Raw genomic sequence first — 21,868 nt, 5'->3', positions numbered from 1 at the left:
AATCAACACAAATATCCTTAGACAAAGCATCGATGTTTTATCCCTAGTGGCAACAGACACATCCACAACCTTAGAACTTTCCGTCACCGTCCACGATTCAATGGAGGCATGAACCCACTATCGAGCATAAATACTCCCTCTTGGAGTTACAAGTATCAACTTGGCCGAGCCTCTACTAGCAACGGAGAGCATGCAAGAACATAAACAACATATATGATAGATTGATAATCAACTTGACATAGTATTCAATATTCATCGGATCCCAACAAACACAACATGTAGGATTACAAATAGATGATCTTGATCATGATAGGCAGCTCACAAGATCTAACATGATAGCACAATGAGGAGAAGACAACCATCTAGCTACTGCTATGGACCCATAGTCTAGGGGTGGACTACTCACACATCGATCCGGAGGCGATCATGGCGATGAAGAGACCTCCGGGAGATGATTCCCTTCTCCGGCAGGGTGCCGGAGGCGATCTCCCGAATCCCCGAGATGGGATTGGCGGCGGCGGCGTCTCTGGAAGGTTTTCCGTATCGTGGCTCTCGGTACTGGGGGTTTCGCGACGAAGGCTTTAAGTAGGCGGAAGGGCAGGTCAGGAGGAGTCACGGGGGCCCCACACGCTAGGGCCGCGCGGGCCTCCCCTAGGCCGCGCCGCCCTAGTGTGGTGGCGCCCCGTGGCCCCACTTCGTATCTCCCTCGGGCTTCTGGAAGCTTCGTGGAAAAATAAGCCCCTGGGCGTTGATTTCGTCCAATTCCGAGAATATTTCCTTACTAGGATTTCTGAAACCAAAAATAGCAGAAAACAGACAAGCGGCTCTTCGGCATCTCGTCAATTGGTTAGTGCCGGAAAATGCATAAATAGGACATATAATGTGTATAAAACATGTGAGTATCATCATAAAAGTAGCATGGAACATAAGAAATTATAGATACGTTTGGGACGTATCAAGCATCCCCAAGCTTAGTTCCTACTCGCCCTCGAGTAGGTAAACGATAACAAAGATAATTTCTGAAGTGACATGCTATCATAATCTTGATCATACTATTGTAAAGCATATGAGATGAATGCAGCGATTCGAAGCAATGATGAAGATAATGAGTAAACAAATGAATCATATAGCAAAGACTTTTCATGAATAATACTTTCAAGACAAGCATCAATAAGACTTGCATAAGAGTTACTCATAAAGCAATAAATTCAAAGTAAAAGCTTTGAAGCAACACAAAGGAAGATATAAGTTTCAGCGGTTGCTTTCAACTTCAACATATATATCTCATGGATAATTGTCAACACAAAGTAATATAACAAGTGCAATAGGTAAACATGTAAGAATCAATGCACACATTTAATACAAGTGTTTGCTTCTAAGATAGAAAGAATGGGTAATCTGACTCAACAATAAAGTTGAAGAATGGCCCTTCGCAGAGGGAAGCATGGATTACTATATTTGTGCTAGAGCTTTTTATTTTGAAAACATAGAAACAATTTTGTCAACGGTAGTAATAAAGCATATGTGTTATGTATAAGATATCGTATAAGTTGCAAGCCTCATGCATAGTATACCAATAGTGCTCGCACCTTGTCCTAATTAGCTTGGATTAACATGGATTATCATTGCATAGCATATGTTTCAACCAAGTGTCACAAAGGGGTACCTCTATGCCGCTTTGTACAAAGGTCTAAGGAGAAAGCTCGCATTGGATTTCTCGCTTTTGATTATTCTCAACTTAAACATCCATACCGGGACAACATAGACAACAGATAATGGACTCCTCTTTAATGCATAAGCATTTAACAACAGATAAAATTCTCATAAGAGATTGAGGATTGATTGTCCAAACTGAAACTTCCACCATGAATCATGGCTTTAGTTAGCGTTCCAATGTTCTTCTCTAACAATATGCATACTCAAACCATTTGATCATGAAAATCGCCCTTACTTCAGACAAGACGAACATGCATAGAAACTCACATGATATTCAACAAAGGTGTAAGTTGATGGCGTCCCCAGAAACATGGTTACCGCTCAACAAGCAACTTATTAAGAAATAAGACACATAAGTACATATTCTTCACCACAATAGTTTTTAAGGCTATTTTCCCATGAGCTATATATTGCAAAGACAAATAATAGAATTTTAAAGGTAGCACTCAAGTAATGTACTTTGGAATGGCAGAGAAATACCATGTAGTAGGTAGGTATGGTGGACACAAATGGCATGGTTTTTGGCTCAAGTATTTGTATGCACAAGAAGAATTCCTCTCAATACAAGGCTAGGCTAGCAAGGTTGTTTGAAGCAAACTCAAGTATAAAAGGTGCAGCAAGGCTCATATATGAACATATTGTAAGCATTATAAGACTTTACATTGTCTCCTTGTTGTTCAAACACCTTAACCAGAAAATATCTAGACTCTAGAGAAACCAATCATGCAAACCGAATTTTAACAAGCTCTATGTAGTTCTTCATTAATAGGTACAAAGTACATGATGCAAGAGCTTAAACATGATCTATATGAGCACAAAAATTGCCAAGTATCAAATTATTCAAGACATTATACCATTTACCACATGCGGTATTTTCCGTTTCCAACCATATAACAATGAATGAAGTAGTTTCAACCTTCGCAATGAACATTAAAGATAAAGCTAAGAACATATGTGTTCATACGAAACATCGGAGCGTTTCTCTCTCCCAAACAAGGAATGCTAGGATCCGATTTTATTCAAACAAAAACAAAAACAAAAACAAATAGACGCTCCAAGTAAAGCACATAAGATGTGACGGAATAAAAATATAGTTTCACTAGAAGTGACCTGATAAGTTGTCGATGAAGAAGGGATGCCTTGGGCATCCCCAAGCTTAGATGCTTGAGTCTTTTTAAAATATGCAGGGATGAACCACGGGGGCATCCCCAAGCTTAAACTTTTCACTCTTCTTGATCATATTGTATCATCCTCCTCTCTTGACCCTTGAAAACTTCCTCCACACCAAACTCAAAACAATCTCATTAGAGGGTCAGTGCATAATTCATATATTCAGAGGTGACATAATCATTCTTAACACTTCTGGACATTGCACAAAGCTACTGAAAGTTCATGGAACAAAGAAATCCATCAAATATAGCAAAACAGGCAATGCGAAATAAAAGGCAGAATCTGTCAAAACAGAACAGTCCGTAAAGACGAATATTTTAGAGGCACCATACTTGCTCAGATGAAAATTCCCAAATTGAATGAAAGTTGCGTACATATGTGAGGATGACGCACGTAAACTGGCAGATTTTTATAAATTTTCTACAGCAGGGGCGGCTCAATTTCGTGACAGCAAGAAATCTGTTCCTGCGCAGTAATCCAAATCTAGTATTGACTTTACTATCAAAGAATTTACTTGGCACAACAATGCAATAAAATAAAGATAAGGAGAGGTTGCTACAGTAGTAACAACTTCGAAGACTCAAATATAAAACAAAAGTGCAGAAGCAAAATAATGGGTTGTCCCCCATAAGCGTTTTCTTTAACGCCTTTCAGCTAGCCGCAGAAAGTGTGAATCAAGTATTGTCAAGAGACGAAGCATCAACATCATAATTTGTTCTAATAATAGAATCATAAGGTAACTTCATTCTCTTTCTAGGGAAGTGTTCCATACCTTTCTTGAGAGGAAATTGATATTTAATATTACCTTCCTTCATATCAATAGTAGCACCAACGGTTCGAAGAAAAGGTCTTCCCAGTATAATGGGACAACATGCATTGCATTCAATATCCAAGACAACAAAATCAACGGGGACAAGGTTATTGTTAACCATAATGCGAACATTATCAATCCTCCCCAAAGGTTTCTTTATAGCATTATCAGCAAGATTAACATCCAAATAACAATTTTTCAATGGTGGCAAGTCAAGCATATCATAGATTTTCTTAGGCATAACGAAATACTTGCACCAAGATCACATAAAGCATTACAATAAAAATCATTGACCCTCATCTTAATGATAGGCTCCCAACCATCTTCTAACTTCCTAGGAATAGAGGTTTCAAGTTTTAGTTTCTCTTCTCTAGCTTTTATGAGAGCATTTGTAATATGTTTTGTAAAGGCCAAATTTATAGCACTAGCATTGGGACTTTTAGCAAGTTTTTGTAAGAACTTTATAACTTCAGAGATGTGACAATCATCAAAATCTAAATCATTATAGCCTACAACAATGGGATCATTGTCCCCAACATTTTGAAAAATTTCAGCAGTTTTATCACAAACAGTTTCAGCAGTTTTAGCAGTTTCAGGTAATTTTGCACGCTTTGCACTAGAAGTAGAAACATTGCCAACACCAATTATTTTACCATTGATAGTAGGAGGTGTAGCAACATGTGAAGCATTATCATTTCTAGTGGTGGTAAAAGTCCAAACTATAGCTACATTATTCTCTTTAGCTAGTTTTTCATTTTCTTCTCTTTCCCACCTAGCATGCAATTCAGCCATCAATCTAATATTTTCATTAATTCGAACTTGGATGGCATTTGCTGTAGTAACAATTTTATTATCAATATCCTCAGGTTTAGCAGCCATTCTATTAATTAAAGAAGATTGTGACGCAGACATGTATGAGATTCGGTTTCAGCATTTGAAAGCTTAGTTTGCAAACCAGAAATTTCCATATTTAAATATTCAAGTTGATTTCCTATATTTTTCAACAAGGCAGATTGTTCATTCATAGTTTTAGTAAACAATTGATTTTGCTCATATTGTGATTGCATAAAGCTTTTAGTAGTTCTTTCAATTTCTAACATCTTTTCCTCATTAGGCGAAACGGGTCTACCATAAGAATTACCATAACCATTACCATTAGCAGCAGGATATGGCCTATAGTTGTTACCAGAATTATTCCTATAAGCATTGTTGTTGAAATTATTACTTTTAATGAAATTCACATCAACATGTTCTTCTTGGGCAACCAATGAAGCTAAAGGAACATTATTAGGATCAACATTAGATCTACCATTCACAAGCATAGACATAATAGCATCAATCTTATCACTCAAGGAAGAGGTTTCTTCAACGAAATTTACCTTCTTACCTTGTGGAGCCCTTTCAGATGTGCCATTCGAGTAATTTATCATCATATCATCAAGAAGCTTTGTTGCCGCCCCCAAAGTAATGGACATAAAGGTACCTCCAGCAGCTGAATCCAATAGGTTTCGCGAAGAAAAATTCAGTCCTGCATAAAAGGTTTGGATGATCATCCAAGTAGTCAGTCCATGGGTAGGGCAATTCTTCACCAAAGATTTCATTCTCTCCCATGCTTGAGCAACATGTTCATTATCTAATTGCTTAAAATTCATTATGCTACTTCTCAAAGATATAATTTTAGCGGGAGGATAATATCTACCAATAAAAGCATCTTTACATTTAGTCCATGAAACAATACTATTTCTAGGCAGAGATAGCAACCAATCTTTAGCTCTTCCTCTTTAGGAGAAAGGAAACAATTTTAATTTTATAATGTCACCATCTACATCCTTATACTTTTGCATTTCACAAAGTTCAACAAAATTATTAAGATGGGCAGCAGCATCATCAGAACTAACACCAGAAAATTGCTCTCTCATAACAAGATTCAGTAAAGCAGGTTTAATTTCAAAGAATTCTGCTGTAGTAGCAGGTGGAGCAATATGTGTGCATAAGAAATCATTATTATTTATGGTAGTGAAGTCACACAACTTAGTATTCTCAACAATACCCATTTTAGCAGTAGTAAATAAAGCAAACTAAATAAAGTAAATGCAAGTAACTAATTTTTTTGTGTTTTTAATATGGAGAACAAGACAGTAAATAAAGTAAAACTAGCAACTAATTTTTGTGTGTTTTTCATATAAGAGCAAACAAAGCCGTAAATAAAGTAAATTAAAGCAAGACAAAAACAAAGTAAAGAGATTGGATGTGGGAGACTCTCCTTGCAGCGTGTCTTGATCTCCCCGGCAACGGCGCCAGAAAACAGTCTTGATGGCGCGTAGTCGACACGTCCGTTGGGAACCCCAAGAGGAAGGTGTGATGCGCACAGCAGTAAGTTTTCCCTCAGTAAGAAACCAAGGTTATCGAACCAGTAGGAGTCAAGGAGCACGTGAAGGTTGTTGGTGGCGGAGTGTAGTGCGGCGCAACACCAGGGATTCCGGCGCCAACGTGGAACCTGCACAACACAATCAAAGTACTTTGCCCCAACGTAACAGTGAGGTTGTCAATCTCACCGGCTTGCTTGTAAAAAAGGATTAGATGTATAGTGTGGATGATGATGGTTGTTTGCGAAGAACAGTAAAGAACAATTGCAGTAGCTTGTATTTCAGATGTAAAGAATTGGACCGGGGTCCACAGTTCACTAGCGGTGTCTCTCCCATAAGATAAATAGATGTTGGGTGAACAAATTACAGTTGGGCAATTGACAAATAAAGAAGGCATAACAATGCACATATATATATCATGATGAGTACTATGAGATTTAATCAGGGCATTACGACAAAGTACATAGACCGCTATCCAGCATGTATCTATGCCTAAAAAGTCCACCTTCAGGTTATCATCCGAACCCCTTCCAGTATTAAGTTGCAAACAACAGACAATTGCATTAAGTATGGTGCGTAATGTAATCAACACAAATATCCTTAGACAAAGCATCAATGTTTTATCCCTAGTGGCAACAACACATCCACAACCTTAGAACTTTCTGTTACTGTCCCAGATTCAATGAAGGCATGAACCCACTATCGAGCATAAATACTCCCTCTTGGAGTTACAAGTATCAACTTGGCCAGAGCCTCTACTAGCAACGGAGAGCATGCAAGAACATAAACAACATATATGATAGATTGATAATCAACTTGACATAGTATTCAATATTCATCGGATCCCAACAAACACAACATGTAGGATTACAAATAGATGATCTTTATCATGATAGGCAGCTCACAAGATCTAACATGATAGCACAATGAGGAGAAGACAACCATCTAGCTACTGCTATGGACCCATAGTCCAGGGGTGGACTACTCACACATCGATCCGGAGGCGATCATGGCGATGAAGAGACCTCCGGGAGATGATTCCCTCTCCGGCAGGGTGCCGGAGGCGATCTCCTGAATCCCCCGAGATGGGATTGGCGGCGGCGGTGTCTCTGGAAGGTTTTCCGTATCGTGGCTGTCGGTACTGGGGGTTTCGCGACGAAGGCTTTAAGTAGGCGGAAGGGCAGGTCAGGATGAGTCACGGGGGCCCCACACGCTAGGGCCGCGCGGGCCCCCCTAGGCCGCGCCGCCCTAGTGTGGCGGCGCCCCGTGGCCCCACTTCGTATCTCCCTCGGACTTCTGGAAGCTTCGTGGAAAAATAAGCCCCTGGGCGTTGATTTCGTCCAATTCCGAGAATATTTTCTTACTAGGATTTCTGAAACCAAAAACAGCAGAAAACAGCAACTGGCTCTTCGGCATCTCGTCAATAGGTTAGTGCCGGAAAATGCATAAATATGACATATAATGTGTATAAAACATGTGAGTATCATCATAAAAGTAGCATGAAACATAAGAAATTATAGATACGTTTGGGACGTATCAATGGCCTCGGCACAGCCAGGCTGGCCGTTGGCACAAGGCATACCGTCGGCATATAGAATGTAAGTTGTGGCTGTCGGCACCGCTAACCGCCGTTTCCTCCCTTCTCGCGGCGTTGTCGGTGACCCCACCAGGTGGTTCTGTGCCGACGGCCAGAACCTATGCCGACGGCCGCCCTCGGCACAGCTGCGGTATGTGCCAACGACTTTTTCATGGCCTGGCGTCGAGGCAGCTTGTGCCGACGGCCCCGACCTTTTGCCGTCGGCACCTTGGCGCGTTCCCGTAGTGCTAGGAGCGTGGTGGGATTTCTCAAGAACGCGCAACGGTGGTAGATAGTCTTCATTTTTCGTTGATGTGCCGGTGTCGCCATTTGTTTCTCTTCTCTTTTTTTTAGGTTTGGTTGTGCTGCGGTCCGGCGTGCTTGTTGTATCATGTAGTTGCTACATTAATAATTAATATAGGGGCGAACGGCTATTTCGAGAACATTTTTGTAAAGGAACTGAGTTCGATCGATCGACAGAGATGCGTACGGTACACCGCACGCTACCGCGCATGAAAGTCTACAAGGGCCGCATCATTAGTGGAACCTACATAGGATGATAACAGCGGTGAAAGTAAAACGGTTCAGTTTGGGTTAACATTGCACATTATCCGTTGCATTAGTCAAAAAAGGGTGGCTAGTGGCGGTGCATGCATGCTCGTGCTCTTTGGGAAAGATCAAAGATTAAGCTTGTTCCAATCCAATTTAACAGCAAAGAGAAGGAGAGCGAGATGGAGTCATGGAGAGTGAGAGTTTTTTACCTTTAATGATGCATGCAAGCATGACTAAGTCTGGAAAGAAAGATCAACACGGATTAAGAAGCCTTGATCTCCTCTTTTTCATCATGTAGTTGTCCCTTCGTTAAGTCCACGAGACTTGAAAGCTACTACTACTACTTGGTGCACAGATTATGGTTGGTATAAAGTTGGTTATGATAAGCTCATTTAGTCAAATGTCCCCTTAAAAGCAGCTTTTAAAAACTATCTGGACATTCCTTTCAAGCAAGTTGGAACATATGCACCCAAAAAAATAGGAGATGGAGTAGTTTTTATGTGTTCTACGTATCAAGCATGGTAAGAACATTTGAATTTCATTCTATCGTTCATAGATTTTCCGCAAAACATGTTGTTCAAAGGCTCTGAAAAACAATCACGAATGGGTACGGAGCTAGACTGTAACCAAAAAACATTGATCATAATAGTTTTTTTTTGGCAAAACCACAATGGCTTTTTGAAAGCACCATATTAGAAAAAATGAATTGAGATGTGATGAAGTTTCTTTTATTGAAACTTTTGATAAAATTTGGAAGGAAATATCGATACGGGATAGACGATGAGGGTTGGGCGGTAAGGTATCACCTTGAGAGTCAACTCACCCACACCTGGCTAGGGTGGAGGAGGCATACGTACTGGAAGCAACGTAGCAGACATAACTGGTTGCTGAAGGGAGATGCCAATACGGTGTACTTCCATGCCAAGGCCAATGGGCGCAAAAGAAAATGCCTAATTACCAGACTGGTGTATGAGAGTGAGGTCATCTCCGAGCCTGCTCTTCTTCAACAGAATGTGTTTGGGCTCTACCGGGGCCTTATGGGGGCGCTGGGGAGCCCAGGTTGCTCAGGCTGTCTCCGGTCGTGTGGCACACGTTGGGGCGGGTGTCACAGGCCGAGAACGGCGAGCTTATGTTGACCTTCACTCCGAAGGAATTGGACATGGTTCTTGCTGGTATGAAGGTTGATATCCCCCAGGCCCAGATGGTCTGCCGGTGATCTTTTTTTAAGAAATCCTGGACCTAACAAAACCCTACATCCTAGCCATTCTGAATGACTATGCTCTTGGGAGAGTGGATGTTGCGAAGTCAGCGTTCATTAAAGGTAGGAATATTCACGAAGGGGTGGTTTCTCTCCAAGAGATTATCCATGAGACAAAGGCCAAGAGACTTAGGGGAATCTTTCTTAAGCTGGATTTCAAGAAAACCTATGACCGTGTGGACTGGGCCTTTCCGCGAGAAGTGCTCATCATGACCCAGGATGGGTCCATTGCGCCCTTTGTTTGGTCTCGGGGGGGCAAACGGCTAGTGCCTTAAATGGGGAAGTTGGCGACTTCTTTAGGAATGGCATAGGTGTACGTCACGGAGATCCCCTCTCACCCATCATGTTTGATTTCACGGTTGACGCCTTGGATGCTATCCTAGAGGAGGCCATGGCCACGAGACACATTAAGGGTGTGATCCCCCACCTCATCACGGGAGGCCTGTCACATCTGCAGTATGCGGACGATACGATCATCATGATCCAACCAGAGGCGCTGGCGATTACCAACCTCAAATTCATCCTCTTATGTTTTGAGAGATTGTCGGGGCTGCGCACCAATTTTCATAAGAGTGAGGTGATGACCATTGGGGTCCCGGTGGAGGAGTAACAACAAATCGCTAACATGGTTAATTGCAAGCGCGGCTCCTTCCCATTCACCTACATGGGTCTGCACAATGGTGACCGGGCCTTAGTTGCTAGTGATTGGGAACCTATGGGCCTTAAGGTAGGCAAGAGAGCAGACCCCTGGATGGGCAAGTTCATGTCCTCGGCGGCTAGACTGATTCTCACCAAGACATGTCTGTCGAACCTCGACATGCATGCCATGGGAGTTTGTTTACTTGGTGCTAGGGTGCACCAGGTATTCAACAAACACAGGTCGCGCCTGGCACGAAGCGCAAATACCACTGGGTGCGTTGAGATGGAGTGTGCAAACCCAAATCCTTGGGGGTTCTTGGGATTGTCGACACCAAACTAATGAACATCCGTCTCATGGCTAAGTGGATGTGGAAGCTGTATGCGGGTGAGCAGGGCCTCTGGGCGGACATTCTACGAAGCAAGTATCAACATACGTACTAAAAACCTGCTGGTTGATTCGCACCAGAGTGGTTCCCAATTTTGGAACGCTATTTAGAAAGTTAAAACGGTGTTCAGCTTGGGAGCTCGGCACCAGGTGCGCATCCGTTTTTCCACTAGGCTATGGGTAGACCGATGGCAGGGGAAGGGACCCCTTAAGGATCGCTTCCCAACCCTGTATTCTCTGGCCCTTGGCCCGACTGTCTCAGTGGCTCGTGCGTACCATGAGCGGAGTTTGGCACATCCTTCTTCACCAAGCCCTGGGGCAACGTGATCTCGCATAGTGAGTGGCCCTTACCAGAGAGCTAGGAGCCCCCTCTCTCCCTCTCAGGAGCCGGATATAATTTCTTGGGCGCTAGAACCTTCGGGAGGTTTACGGTCCGATCCCTATATAGGAGGTTGTGTCAATGGACGACTGTCATTCCTTTTAAGATCAGGGTGTTCTTGTGGCAGTTGGTTAGGAAACGACTGCCATCTCGGAACAATATCCGCCTGAGAAAAGGGTCTTCCACGGGCAGGTGTGCCTTCTGTGAAGAGTGGGAGGATACGAATCATATCTTCTTCACTTGTTCTTTGGCGAGGTTTATGTGGAGCGCAGTACGGGAACTACTTGGTGCTCCTGGAACCCCTCGTATGCAGCCGATGTTTTTAGATTCCTCGAGGAATGCGTCGAGCAAACTAGACGTGTTTTATCTATTTGCTATGCAGCTCTCCTGTGGTCCCTTTGGAATGTTAGGAACAAGTTTTCGATCGAGGGAAAGTTACCTTCGCAGACGGCTGACGTCATATACAAAATGCCCATGTACTTACCAGTGGTGATTGGGCGGATTCGCTCTCTCCATGTTGCGGTATGAGACGAGACGCCGCCGCCCTCAGTCTATATCTTTGTTGTATCGTCAGTAGTTTGTAGGTTCACCTTGTGGGCTCTTGGACCTGTTTAGCATGTAGTGCATGCTGGTTTCGTTTTCTATTTGATGGGTCGGTGACCCCTGGACCTATTTGTTGTGGTGTGTGGAACTGTTTGTATTCTATCGTGTGTGGCTTTATTAAGTTAAAGCAGGGCTCATCTTGAGCCTACCGTCTAATACGGGTTACGATAGCATGATAAACTTCACCTTAGCTAGACTGGTTAGCCAAATGGCCATCAAGGCATCAACTAGTGCGAAATTCGAAGGGAAACTTCTATTCTACTCCCTCCAATCCATATTAAGTGTCAATGTTTTAGTTTTAAACTAAATTGATTTTAAAAACTAAAACTCCAACATTTATTATAGATATAGTACTAAATATATTCTGATCTTTTCTTTCACCGCGCTGTTTTGGACGAAGAATTCGCCAAAATAATCGTCTAACTAATAATCGATTTGCTGCTAGCCAGCCAAAACAGATTTCTTCTGGATAGACTATTGGACGGATTCACTCTCTCCATGCTGCGGTACGAGAGGAGACGACGACGCCCTGAGTCTATATCTATGTTGTATCGTCAGTAGTTTGTAGGTTCAGCTTGTGGGCTCTTGGACCTATTTAGCATGTAGTTGTTGCCTACCAAAACCCACCGGCGAGCAGCGACGGGCAACACCGTAGAGCCGGGAGGCTCCCAGGACTGCTGGTGGATCCTGGTCCCTCGGGCAACGGCCCGCAATGCTCCGTCACACGTCCTGGCGTTTGCGAGGGCGTGCCACCTGATCTATACCTGGTCAGGAAGGTGATGGATTGCTTCGACTAGTTTCCTGCATGGCAAACACGTAAACATTAAATACGAGCCCCGATCGGCTCTTAGGTTGCCCTGTGGATCGGCTCAAAGAGCCGATTGCCCCATGGTTCACGTTAGATTTATAATGACATGGGAATCATGCTTTATCGATATAAAGCCAAGCTAATCTACGATAGTCTAGGGTTTTCACCGCATAACCGGAACATCCTACGCGTAATTGAGCCTAGCAGATACGTAAGATGATAGAAAACTAGCCCTAAAGAGGCCTAAAAACCAACATGAAGTTGATCCCCGGAACAATCCCTCTAGGACTTAATAAACCACACCTTACGCACTACCGGATCGTTCAACCCGTTTGTAAGGCCTAACCATGCGGATATCAAACTAATCCTTGAAAAACAAGGAACAACTATAACAGATCAGATCTACTAAATACAGATTAAGCAAGATGCTGTCCTTACACCTAAGATAGGTGTAAGGGCAGCTAGATATCGAGGGGTAGCGTAGCTAAGCAAGTATATCATGAAAGCATCGACGTCAGCCCCAAGACATCTACGATAAGGGTGTTACTCGCCATCAAAAAGGCTTCAGCACGAGCAACACCAATGACGAATAAGCGATATCGCCTAGATCGCAAGATGCGATCTAGGCAGCATGTTGCTTACCCGGGAGAAACCCTCGAAACAAGGGGTGGCGATGCGCCTAGATTGATTTGTTGTGAACGTGATCGTCCTCCTTTGTCAATAACCCTAGATACATATTTATAGTCCGTGGACTTTCTATCTTAGGAATAATCCTAGCTGCGTACGACTAAAGTCTATCTCTTAATTCTAAATCTACCATAATGTACAGATACACGGGCAATCTAGCCTAAATTCTCGCACAAGGCCGTGTCAGAGACACTTCGTTCGCATGTCCTTTAAGCCCTTCTTCGATCACGGCCCATCTCCGGACTTGGTTAAAATCTGGTGATAACAGTAGTGCATGTTGGTTTCATTTTCTATTTGATGGGTCGGTGACCCCTGTGACCCTGGACCTGTTTGTTGTGGTGTGTGGAACTGTTTTAATCTGTATTGTACTCTGCCGTGTGTGGCTTTATTAAGTTAAAACCGGGCTCTTCTTAAACCTACCGTCTAATACGGGTTAAGAAGCCTTGATCTTCTCTTTTTCCCTCATGTTGTTGTCCCTTCGTCAAGTCCACGAGACTTGAAAGCTCATTTAGTCCTACTTGTGCACTGATGAAGGATCTGGTTGGTATAAAGTTGGTTGTGCTAAGCTCATTTAGTCAAATGCCCCATTAAAGACAGCTTTTAAAAACTATATCTGAACCTTTTTCTTTTCCCTTTCAAGCAAGTCGGATCATATCCATCCAAAAACATAGGAGATGGATTTTGAGGGGGCAATCTGCATTCCTTAGCTTATCTAGCCTTTATGTGTTCTATCGAGCATGGCAAGAACATTTGGATTTCATTCTATTATTCTTACATTTGGCGCAATAACGTTTTGTTCAGAGACTCTGAAAATAATCACATATAACCAAAAACCTTGACCATAATGGCTTTTTTTTGTGGCAAAACCACGGTGGCTTCTCGAAAGCACCATATTCCAGCTACAATAGAAGAACAAAGAACAGGGAAGCCAAGCGAGTTGGCCTCAGTGGACACTAGTGGCCGTATGCCGTAAACAAATGTACTATATGTAGCCTGTGGACAGCAGTGATCTAGTGACGTTGATTGGTGACTGACAAAATGCAGCTGCGCACCGAGAAATTATAAGCAAGACCAAAGGTTGACGTCGATGGAAGCGGAAGCATAGGCTTTAGACAACGTTGGCAGCGTTCCCACTGCTTACTCCTACGCGGCGACGCACTGACGATAGCATGATACACTTCACCTTAGCTAGACTGGTTAGCCAAATGGCCATCAACTAGTGCGAAATTCGAAGGGAAACTTCTATTCTACTCCCTCCAATCCATATTAAGTGTCAAGGTTTTAGTTTAAAACTAAAACTCCGACATTTATTATAGATATAGTACTAAATATTCTGATCTTTTCTTTCACCGCGCTGTTTTGGACGAAGAATTCGCCAAAATAATCGTCTAACTAATAATCGATTTGCTGCTAGCCAGCCAAAACAGATTTCTTCTGGATAGTCGAGTTGCATTATCGCTGCCGTGGCGAGCGCAAACTATGTAGCCCGCACGTCACGGCGGGATCCTCTAGCAAGACAAGGCAACTGACGACAGAGCATAGAAAAACCCAAGCTCTCATTCATTCATTCCCATCGGTTGGGACGTGCGGCCGTGCCACAAGAAACATAATCCATTGCTTTAGATTTGGTCAAGAACGCACGCGCTGACTGCAAGCAGCTGCTTGTCGTTGAAGATACTGGTGATGAGCACCGGGAGAATATGACAACGACTACATTCATTTCAGTGGCTTGTCGACGGCCTGGAACAAGAAAGCCACCATGACCCAACTCCTCAATAGACGACAGGTTAATGAGCTCATACAAAAAGAAAAATTTCCACAGATCAATAATGACAAGAACAGTCGGGCATAACTCCGGTGCTGACAGAATGGTCGATTGAGTCAAGGTACTTGACAGATTGATTCGAAAACAGTTTCTTCATTACGAGTTCAGACTTCCATGGTATCATGTGTCGTACATGGAAACCGATGAGCCGTCTCCTTCCTAGTACAACGATACTTTCCTACTTGCATAAAGACTGAACAGGACCTGGGAGAGAGACAGCCTATTGCACATGGCATGGCATCAGTCTCTCGAGTCACTGTTACACATGGCATGGCATCATTCCTTCTGCACTGGAGGAAACTGTGCCGGTCGTCGCTCTTCTAGAGACGATTGACGGGTGCCGCGCCACCACCGACATCTAGAGCCTGGGGTACCAGAACATGCCCTTGATGCCCTGAGGGTCCGCTTCGAATCCCATGTTCTTATAGAAGTCTACGACTGCAATTAACAGGATACAGGAAGAAAGTTGAACGGTCCGTTAGTCTGCTGATGAAATGGCAATAGTGTGCTGCATTCTGTGGTTTATACGATATGCGGCCCCTATGAACTTAATATCCATTTTCGTGAATTTGAGCACGTGAAACGCTATTAATGTGCTGCATCGCGTGCATATAGTACAAGGAATGCACAATTCTACCTAGCAATTCTACTCAGATAGGTCTTACGAATCTCAGTATGTTTTTGGCAGAAAAAACACAGTTGTGGGGATCTAGTTTTTGCACCTTTACTGTCTGCAAATAGTGTAATGTTGTTGATATCTCTCTGAAGCAAAGTACGGATTACTTTTTCCATGAGTGTTTTTCCAAGACCTTGACCCTGAAATAGTAGCAGGTGTAAGCCATCGTAAAGTCCAACATCCTTCATGTAACGGATAGAAGTGTGGACTCAGATTGTCATAACAGAAAGCAGAAAAGTTGATCAATTCACCTGATAGGATGGGTCGACGAGAACATCCCAGATTGTAGCATTGAAGGCATGGTCTGAAGTTGCTCGCGCCATGCCAATTAGTTGCTTCCTCTCTTCTCCCTCTGTCAAATAACTTCTACAAGTACACTCAGATGTTCATCATCTAGATAAATGAATTTCTGCAAATAATCTTCTGATTAGGATGCGTGGTTCAACTTTATCCGCAGGAACACAAGACCCGGAAACAACGCGGAAATTTACCTGTTTCCGAAGATCTAATTATGGAATGTAGCGTAGCGACCAAGTAGCTGTTTCTTAAGGATGCAGCTATTTTTGTTAGAGGTCTGCGTGGCCATCCTACCTAGGAGATTAACATTGCAAACATTAACATTTTCTACTGAACAAATTCCTAAGGAGATAACATGAACTTGCGGAAACTGACGTAACCAAAACTATAGCCTAACCCTGCAGAAATATCAAAGTGCTTTTGAAGAAGGATCACCTTATCACATAAGGCTTGGAGATCATATACATCAATATCGCCAGCTGAAGAAAACATGATTTGCTCTGTGCTACCATCAGGGAGTGTCCTTTCCAAAAGCATTAGCTCCTCAGGTATAGGTTCTTCGTCTTCAATTGGTGTTGAAGGTGGCTCTACTGTCTCTGTACTGTTATTAGTATTTAAAAATCTGCAAGACAAAACCAATGACTCCTTTTTTCAGAAACTACGAATTTAAGAAGCGCAGTTTGCGACAACTTGATAACACTCCAAAGGTATGTAACATACAAGAAAGACAGAGTTTCCAGGCTTTATGTTCAGTATTCCTTAGTTGAGTCGACAATAAAAGGAAGATATTGAACCATATTTAACAAAAAGTGGTAGGTTTTCGGAAAATAGACTATTTATTTACAATAGTAGATAGTACGAAGATATATTTGCAACATAATGTAAACTGTCCCAACCCAGACAATATGGGAAACCTGGACTTGCTTAGCCTTTTTCATCAAAGGACAAAAGTTTGGGAAACAGTGATTTATTTACACCAGTAGATAATGTCAGAGTATGAAGATATATTCAAAACTAGTACAACGTAAAAGTAAATTTTAGTAATGGTGCACAAATGTACTTTACCCAGATTTGAGAGAGTCCCATAGACCAGCCCTCAAGGACCAAGCTGTTGAAGACCGTCTTTTCGCTGCAATCAAAACATGAGATCATCAGAGCTTGGTTACTAAATTTTAGTTCAGCAAACAAACATGTATGCTTCATGAACAAGTCAACCGGTCACAAACAATATATTCAGCATACCAGTAACTAGTGGATGGTAAGATAACTGAGGACCAGGAATTTATTTTACAGGAAAACTGAAAAACAGTGGTGCAACCGGTGGCGTCCTGGCGAGTACCATGCTGATTTCTATGCAGTAATCTATCGGGAAAGATCCATGGTGCCATTTTAACACAGGCTATGCAAATAAACTAGGTGGCATTTGACAACAGGTACAGAAACATGAGAGACATGCTATCCTCCAAACATTAACAGGAAAAAGGGAACTGAAGAATCAAATTTGCTGGAAACTATTTGCAGAGAAATTATGAATTAACCACCACATCAGTTTGATGCAAGTTATCGGCAGAAATGCAGAATATTCTTAACCTCATTGGGTATACTGCCTGTTTTACAGTTGACACACCTATTCAGGTCACCGATAGCCTAGCAATCGACACATATACCTAACTACAGCTAAAGTATGCATAAACGGATAACCTGAATCGAGCCCCATGATCCGAAACACCGTACCTTGCTTCCGACTGTGGAGGAACCTCGGCGCGGGGACCCCGTCCCGAGCATCCAAACGGCACGCCGTCGGGATGCATACACCGCATCTGCGAGAGAGGGAGAGAGGGAGAAGAAGGAATCAGCACAGAACAGGGAGAAGAGAAATAGATTCGGGGCTAGCTGCTCGGTGCGCGCTTTACATTGAAGAGGAAGGGGTGACGGCGAAGGCGGCCATGGTGCTCGCTGCCTGTCGATTCCGGCAGCTCGCGTGCCTCCGGAGGACGGCGGGGGAAGGGGCGGCTCACGCAGTATTCGTGCGGCTGCTTCGCTTGCTCACGGCCAGTCGTCGCGTCGGGGCGGTGGATAAGGGCAGGTCAAGACCGAACGGCAGGGAAGAAGAGGCAACCGGTGGGCTCGGCGGCCACTGGGCCTGGAAACGAGAAGCGGCAGTGGACCATATCAGGATACTGGCCCGTTTGGACTTTGCAGCGGGCGAAAAACAAATAAGGATTTTTTTTTTCGAGCAGCATGCTTGATGAGCAATACAACTGACAAAAAAAGATTTTTTTTTCTATAAAGGAGTATTTTTGCCAGTAAAAAAGAAATAATATTTCATGCAAAATCCTGTAGAAGTTGTTTGGAAGCCAGGTTTTCATTTCATTTGTAGCATTTTGAAATGAATACATGTATTCATTTTATTTACATTGTAATTCCAGAAATAGACACTTATTTGGACTTTGCAGCGGGCGAAAAACAAATTAGGTTTTTGCTTTTATCGAGCAGCATGCTTGATGAGCAATACAACTGACAAAATTAGATTTTTTTTCTATAAAGGAGTATTTTTCCAGTAAAAAAGAAATAATATTTTATGCAAAATCCTGTACAGAAAAATAAGACAATCTAGGTGTGTTGTACTGAATGAATCAAACAAAACTCTTCTAACCGAATTAGGACTTACCTCTCTTTCGAGGAGTGGCAATGTATGGTAGAAATGGAATGGGTATGTTCAAAATGGTTTTGTTATTTTCAAGGCGGTCGATCAATAAATAATTATTTTAACTCTACACAAAAAAATCTGACATCTGGATCCATCCAAGTATAAGAGGATGTGTAGATCTTCATCAGACCGACCTTATTGATGTCGACTAAAAAATTGAAATTTCGAAGTCAACACTAAAAACAATCGGACCTGATCATCTAGATTCATTCAAGTATAAAAGGACGAGCGGATCTTTATGGGATGACTACCGACATCCTCCAACAAATAACTAATTCTAAGTCGTCTGAGCTACAAATACTCTCCTTTTAATTTCATATATGTAAATGCCATGCCACACACACCCATGCGGCCATGCCAAGCCCTTATGATCCATCGCTCTAAGGACAACACTCGGGCAGCAAAACCCTAGAATAGGGTTCTACTCCCCCATCAACTCTACCGTCACGACAACTAGTGGTAGGCTCATCGTCCTAAATATGTGCATGCCCTGATTCTCGGCGTGGAAACTATGTTCATAGAGTGTTCTTTTCACGCACGACCATATCGGTATATTGCATATTGCACGTGCATGTCCTTGAGGTGGATGCGAGCTTGTGGTGTGTGCCACTCGCCTCCTTAGAGTAGTTGATGTGATGAGATCCAACTCCATATCGAATCGTAATTCAATGTATTTCTAAAACACACATGGCGGTGTTTTGTATGCAAGTCCTTCTTAGAGGTATCACCTTGAAGTATATACCATGATACAATTGCAAATGTTTCACACCCGGACTTCGCATAGCTAGGTGCATAAAGCAAAACAAAACCAAATAAAAAGGGCTATAAATCAGCAACCACAAATAACGAATGAATCAACGCGCTAAGAAACACCACATACCAACAACATAAATTTCCTACACATTGTGAAATTAGGTTCTCATTTCTGAACGGAATTGCATGATCGATCCTTGCTGGTACGCGCGCTGTTTTATTGCTACTACATTAGCAAAGTACAATACAGTAGATACACACATGCAGATCGACATAGATCTGACAGGGGTGTATATGCTACACTGTGTAACACAGCGTCCGCAAGTAATACAGTCAGTTACAAATGCGACAACATACATGTCGCTGCAGGTATCGTAAACAATGGTATTGGTACACATAAAGAAACTTGGAATACAAGAAGAAGCGTCATGAACAGCTCCTGATTTATTAAGAAAATACTACTGTAATCGATAGTAGTCCAAAGGAAAGTCATTGCGACACCTACTGACCGTAGAGCTTCTTCCTGATCTGCAAGAGAGGGACATTTGAAGTGAGTGTAGGCGTGTGTAGCTCACACAGATAGTAGCCATAAAGCAGGCCAGCGCGAAGAGGAGCAGAGAAGGACGAAGCAGGGGCAGCGATGGCGTACCTCAGGAAGCTTTTGCCTGAAGGAGACGTCCACCCTGGCGTCCAGCGTGTTGTCGCAGACGATCTTGCCGTCCTGCGACGCGAGCACGACGCCTCCCCAGCTACACACGTTCGTCCATGTCCAAAATCAGTCACCCGATCAGTGAAGGTTACTAAATCGCAATCGATCGGCAATGGAGGTAGGCGAGATCGATGCAGCAAGCTGTTAGAAAAAAAGAAGTACAAACCAGGAGGGTCCATGCCCGGCGTCGTTGATCCTCTGCGGTGGGAGGTAGACCCTGCCGTCGATGATGATCTTGGGGAGGTTCACCTTGCTCTTCTCGGCGTACTCCTTCTTGGCCGCCTCCAGCACCGGCTCCACGTGGACGCGGTCCGCCTCCCTGCACCGCAGCACCACCGACGGCTCACGCAGCCGGAGCAGGCTCTGCAGCTCGATCCATCCATCCATGGACAGACATCGTCAGTTGTTACTAGCTCTGGATGTTCTGAAGCAGCAAGATATACTGAACGAACCTGCACGATGAGGCCCTTGAGGATCTTCCTGTAGACGTTGGTGTCCTTGGTGACGCGGAGGAGCGTCTTGCACGTGTTCTCCCTCATCTCGCTCACGATGTCCTCCTGCGCCTGCAGCACCTTGATGCGCGCCGCGTTCAGCTCCATTGAGTACTCACTGTCAGGATATGTATGGCAATCAATTCATCAGCGGCAGATGTTGAAGAAATTTCGCATTGTCATAAGCGAGATCGAGATCGAGATTCTGATCGAGTTAACTGGCATGCATGTGTAAGTGTGCTCACATCTTCCTGCGTACGTCCACCTGCTTCTGCTTGCGCTCGTAGTCCTGCCTGATCTTCCTCTTCTCCGACTCCACCAGCTGCAGCTTCTCTATGTTGAACTCCTGAAGGCAGGCACGGATTAATTCATTCAATTCAATGTTCGCTGATCAATGTTTTAAATGTTGAACAAATGTAGATGATCGATTAAGGTGATAAGAAACCAGATACCTCCTCTGCGGCAACCGAGATCTCGCTGGCTTTCTCCTCGGCCTCCTGCTGGATGAACCGGACCATCTGCTGGATCTGCTTCCCGACGTCGGCATCGTTCATCTTGGATGATGATCTATTGATCACTTGGGTCGTGGTGACGAATAGCCGATCTCTCGAAGTGCGCTCGTACTTGGTTTTCTTTCTCTCGATCTGCTTCTATCTTAGATCAGACAAAATCTGTCTCCGGGCAAGGGCTGTGTGTTGTTGTTTTTCCGATCCTTTGGATGGACGAGAGGCAAAGGAGAGAGGGGGAGAGGAAGCCAAATATGACCAACGCAGAGTTCGGATCACATGCATGCATGGGAGAAGAGCGGAGTGCATACATGTGAGGAGCGGGGGGACTCGTCCTCCTACCAAATTTGGCTTTCCGTTTCTTCCATGCAACCTCTCCATTGGTTTTTTCTATAGCAAAAGCCATCCCACGAGCTTTATGTGGCGGAGTGTAGTCATTTGACTACACATCTTTTTTGCAATACAAGCTTGAAGTGTGTAAAAAAATTGAAATTTACATAAATATATGTATTTAACTACACAACTTTAACATGACTACACGGTGTTAATGTTCTCGCTCCACCATATTAATACTCAAATAAACTTGTAAATTCTAAGGGAATCAAGGCGAACACTAGGCATCAGCTGGCTGTAAAAACGTGAATTCCACGTGTCCAATTATGGTACAAAAATGATTTGCATGTGACAATTATTATTGTAGTATGTAACATTGGTCTCCAACATTTTTTATTTAGTCGCGAAATAATGGTACAAAAACGGTTCGTATGCATCATCTTTTTTTTAGAGTATGTAACATTTATGTCCAACAATTTTTCCTATAGTCTATCAAGTCATGAAATTATGGTGCAAAAAGATCCGTCAATGGTACAAAATAATTTTGAATGTACATTTTTCTCTGCGTATGCAACATTTTCTAAATTGTTACATCATTTCGCAACATTACTCTGCAGC

General features: G+C 43.1%; 2 protein-coding genes across 2 annotated transcripts; both read right to left on the bottom strand.

The window, feature by feature from the left end:
• Window positions 1–15,056: 15,056 nt before the first annotated feature.
• On the bottom strand, window positions 15,057–17,782 carry LOC124707688 (serotonin N-acetyltransferase 1, chloroplastic-like). Its single transcript, XM_047239351.1, has 8 exons — window positions 17,662–17,782; window positions 17,483–17,568; window positions 16,814–16,877; window positions 16,184–16,370; window positions 15,943–16,042; window positions 15,703–15,803; window positions 15,498–15,591; window positions 15,057–15,213 (listed from the first exon to the last, which is right to left on the bottom strand). Exons 1-8 carry the CDS (start codon window positions 17,694–17,696, stop codon window positions 15,134–15,136), a joined length of 747 nt encoding a protein of 248 aa, XP_047095307.1. The 5' UTR covers window positions 17,697–17,782; the 3' UTR covers window positions 15,057–15,133.
• A 1,672-nt stretch (window positions 17,783–19,454) lies between these two features.
• Window positions 19,455–21,010, bottom strand: LOC124650498 (V-type proton ATPase subunit E). The gene is made up of 6 exons (XM_047190011.1): window positions 20,864–21,010; window positions 20,657–20,757; window positions 20,373–20,529; window positions 20,087–20,283; window positions 19,861–19,960; window positions 19,455–19,739 (listed from the first exon to the last, which is right to left on the bottom strand). Exons 1-6 carry the CDS (start codon window positions 20,963–20,965, stop codon window positions 19,713–19,715), a joined length of 684 nt encoding a protein of 227 aa, XP_047045967.1. The 5' UTR covers window positions 20,966–21,010; the 3' UTR covers window positions 19,455–19,712.
• Between the last annotated feature and the right edge of the window lie 858 nt (window positions 21,011–21,868).

This window comes from Lolium rigidum, chromosome 4 (assembly GCF_022539505.1).
Source record: "Lolium rigidum isolate FL_2022 chromosome 4, APGP_CSIRO_Lrig_0.1, whole genome shotgun sequence".
In the NCBI taxonomy this organism is placed as follows: domain Eukaryota; kingdom Viridiplantae; phylum Streptophyta; class Magnoliopsida; order Poales; family Poaceae; genus Lolium; species Lolium rigidum.
This window is presented reverse-complemented; position numbering and strand designations above follow the sequence as displayed.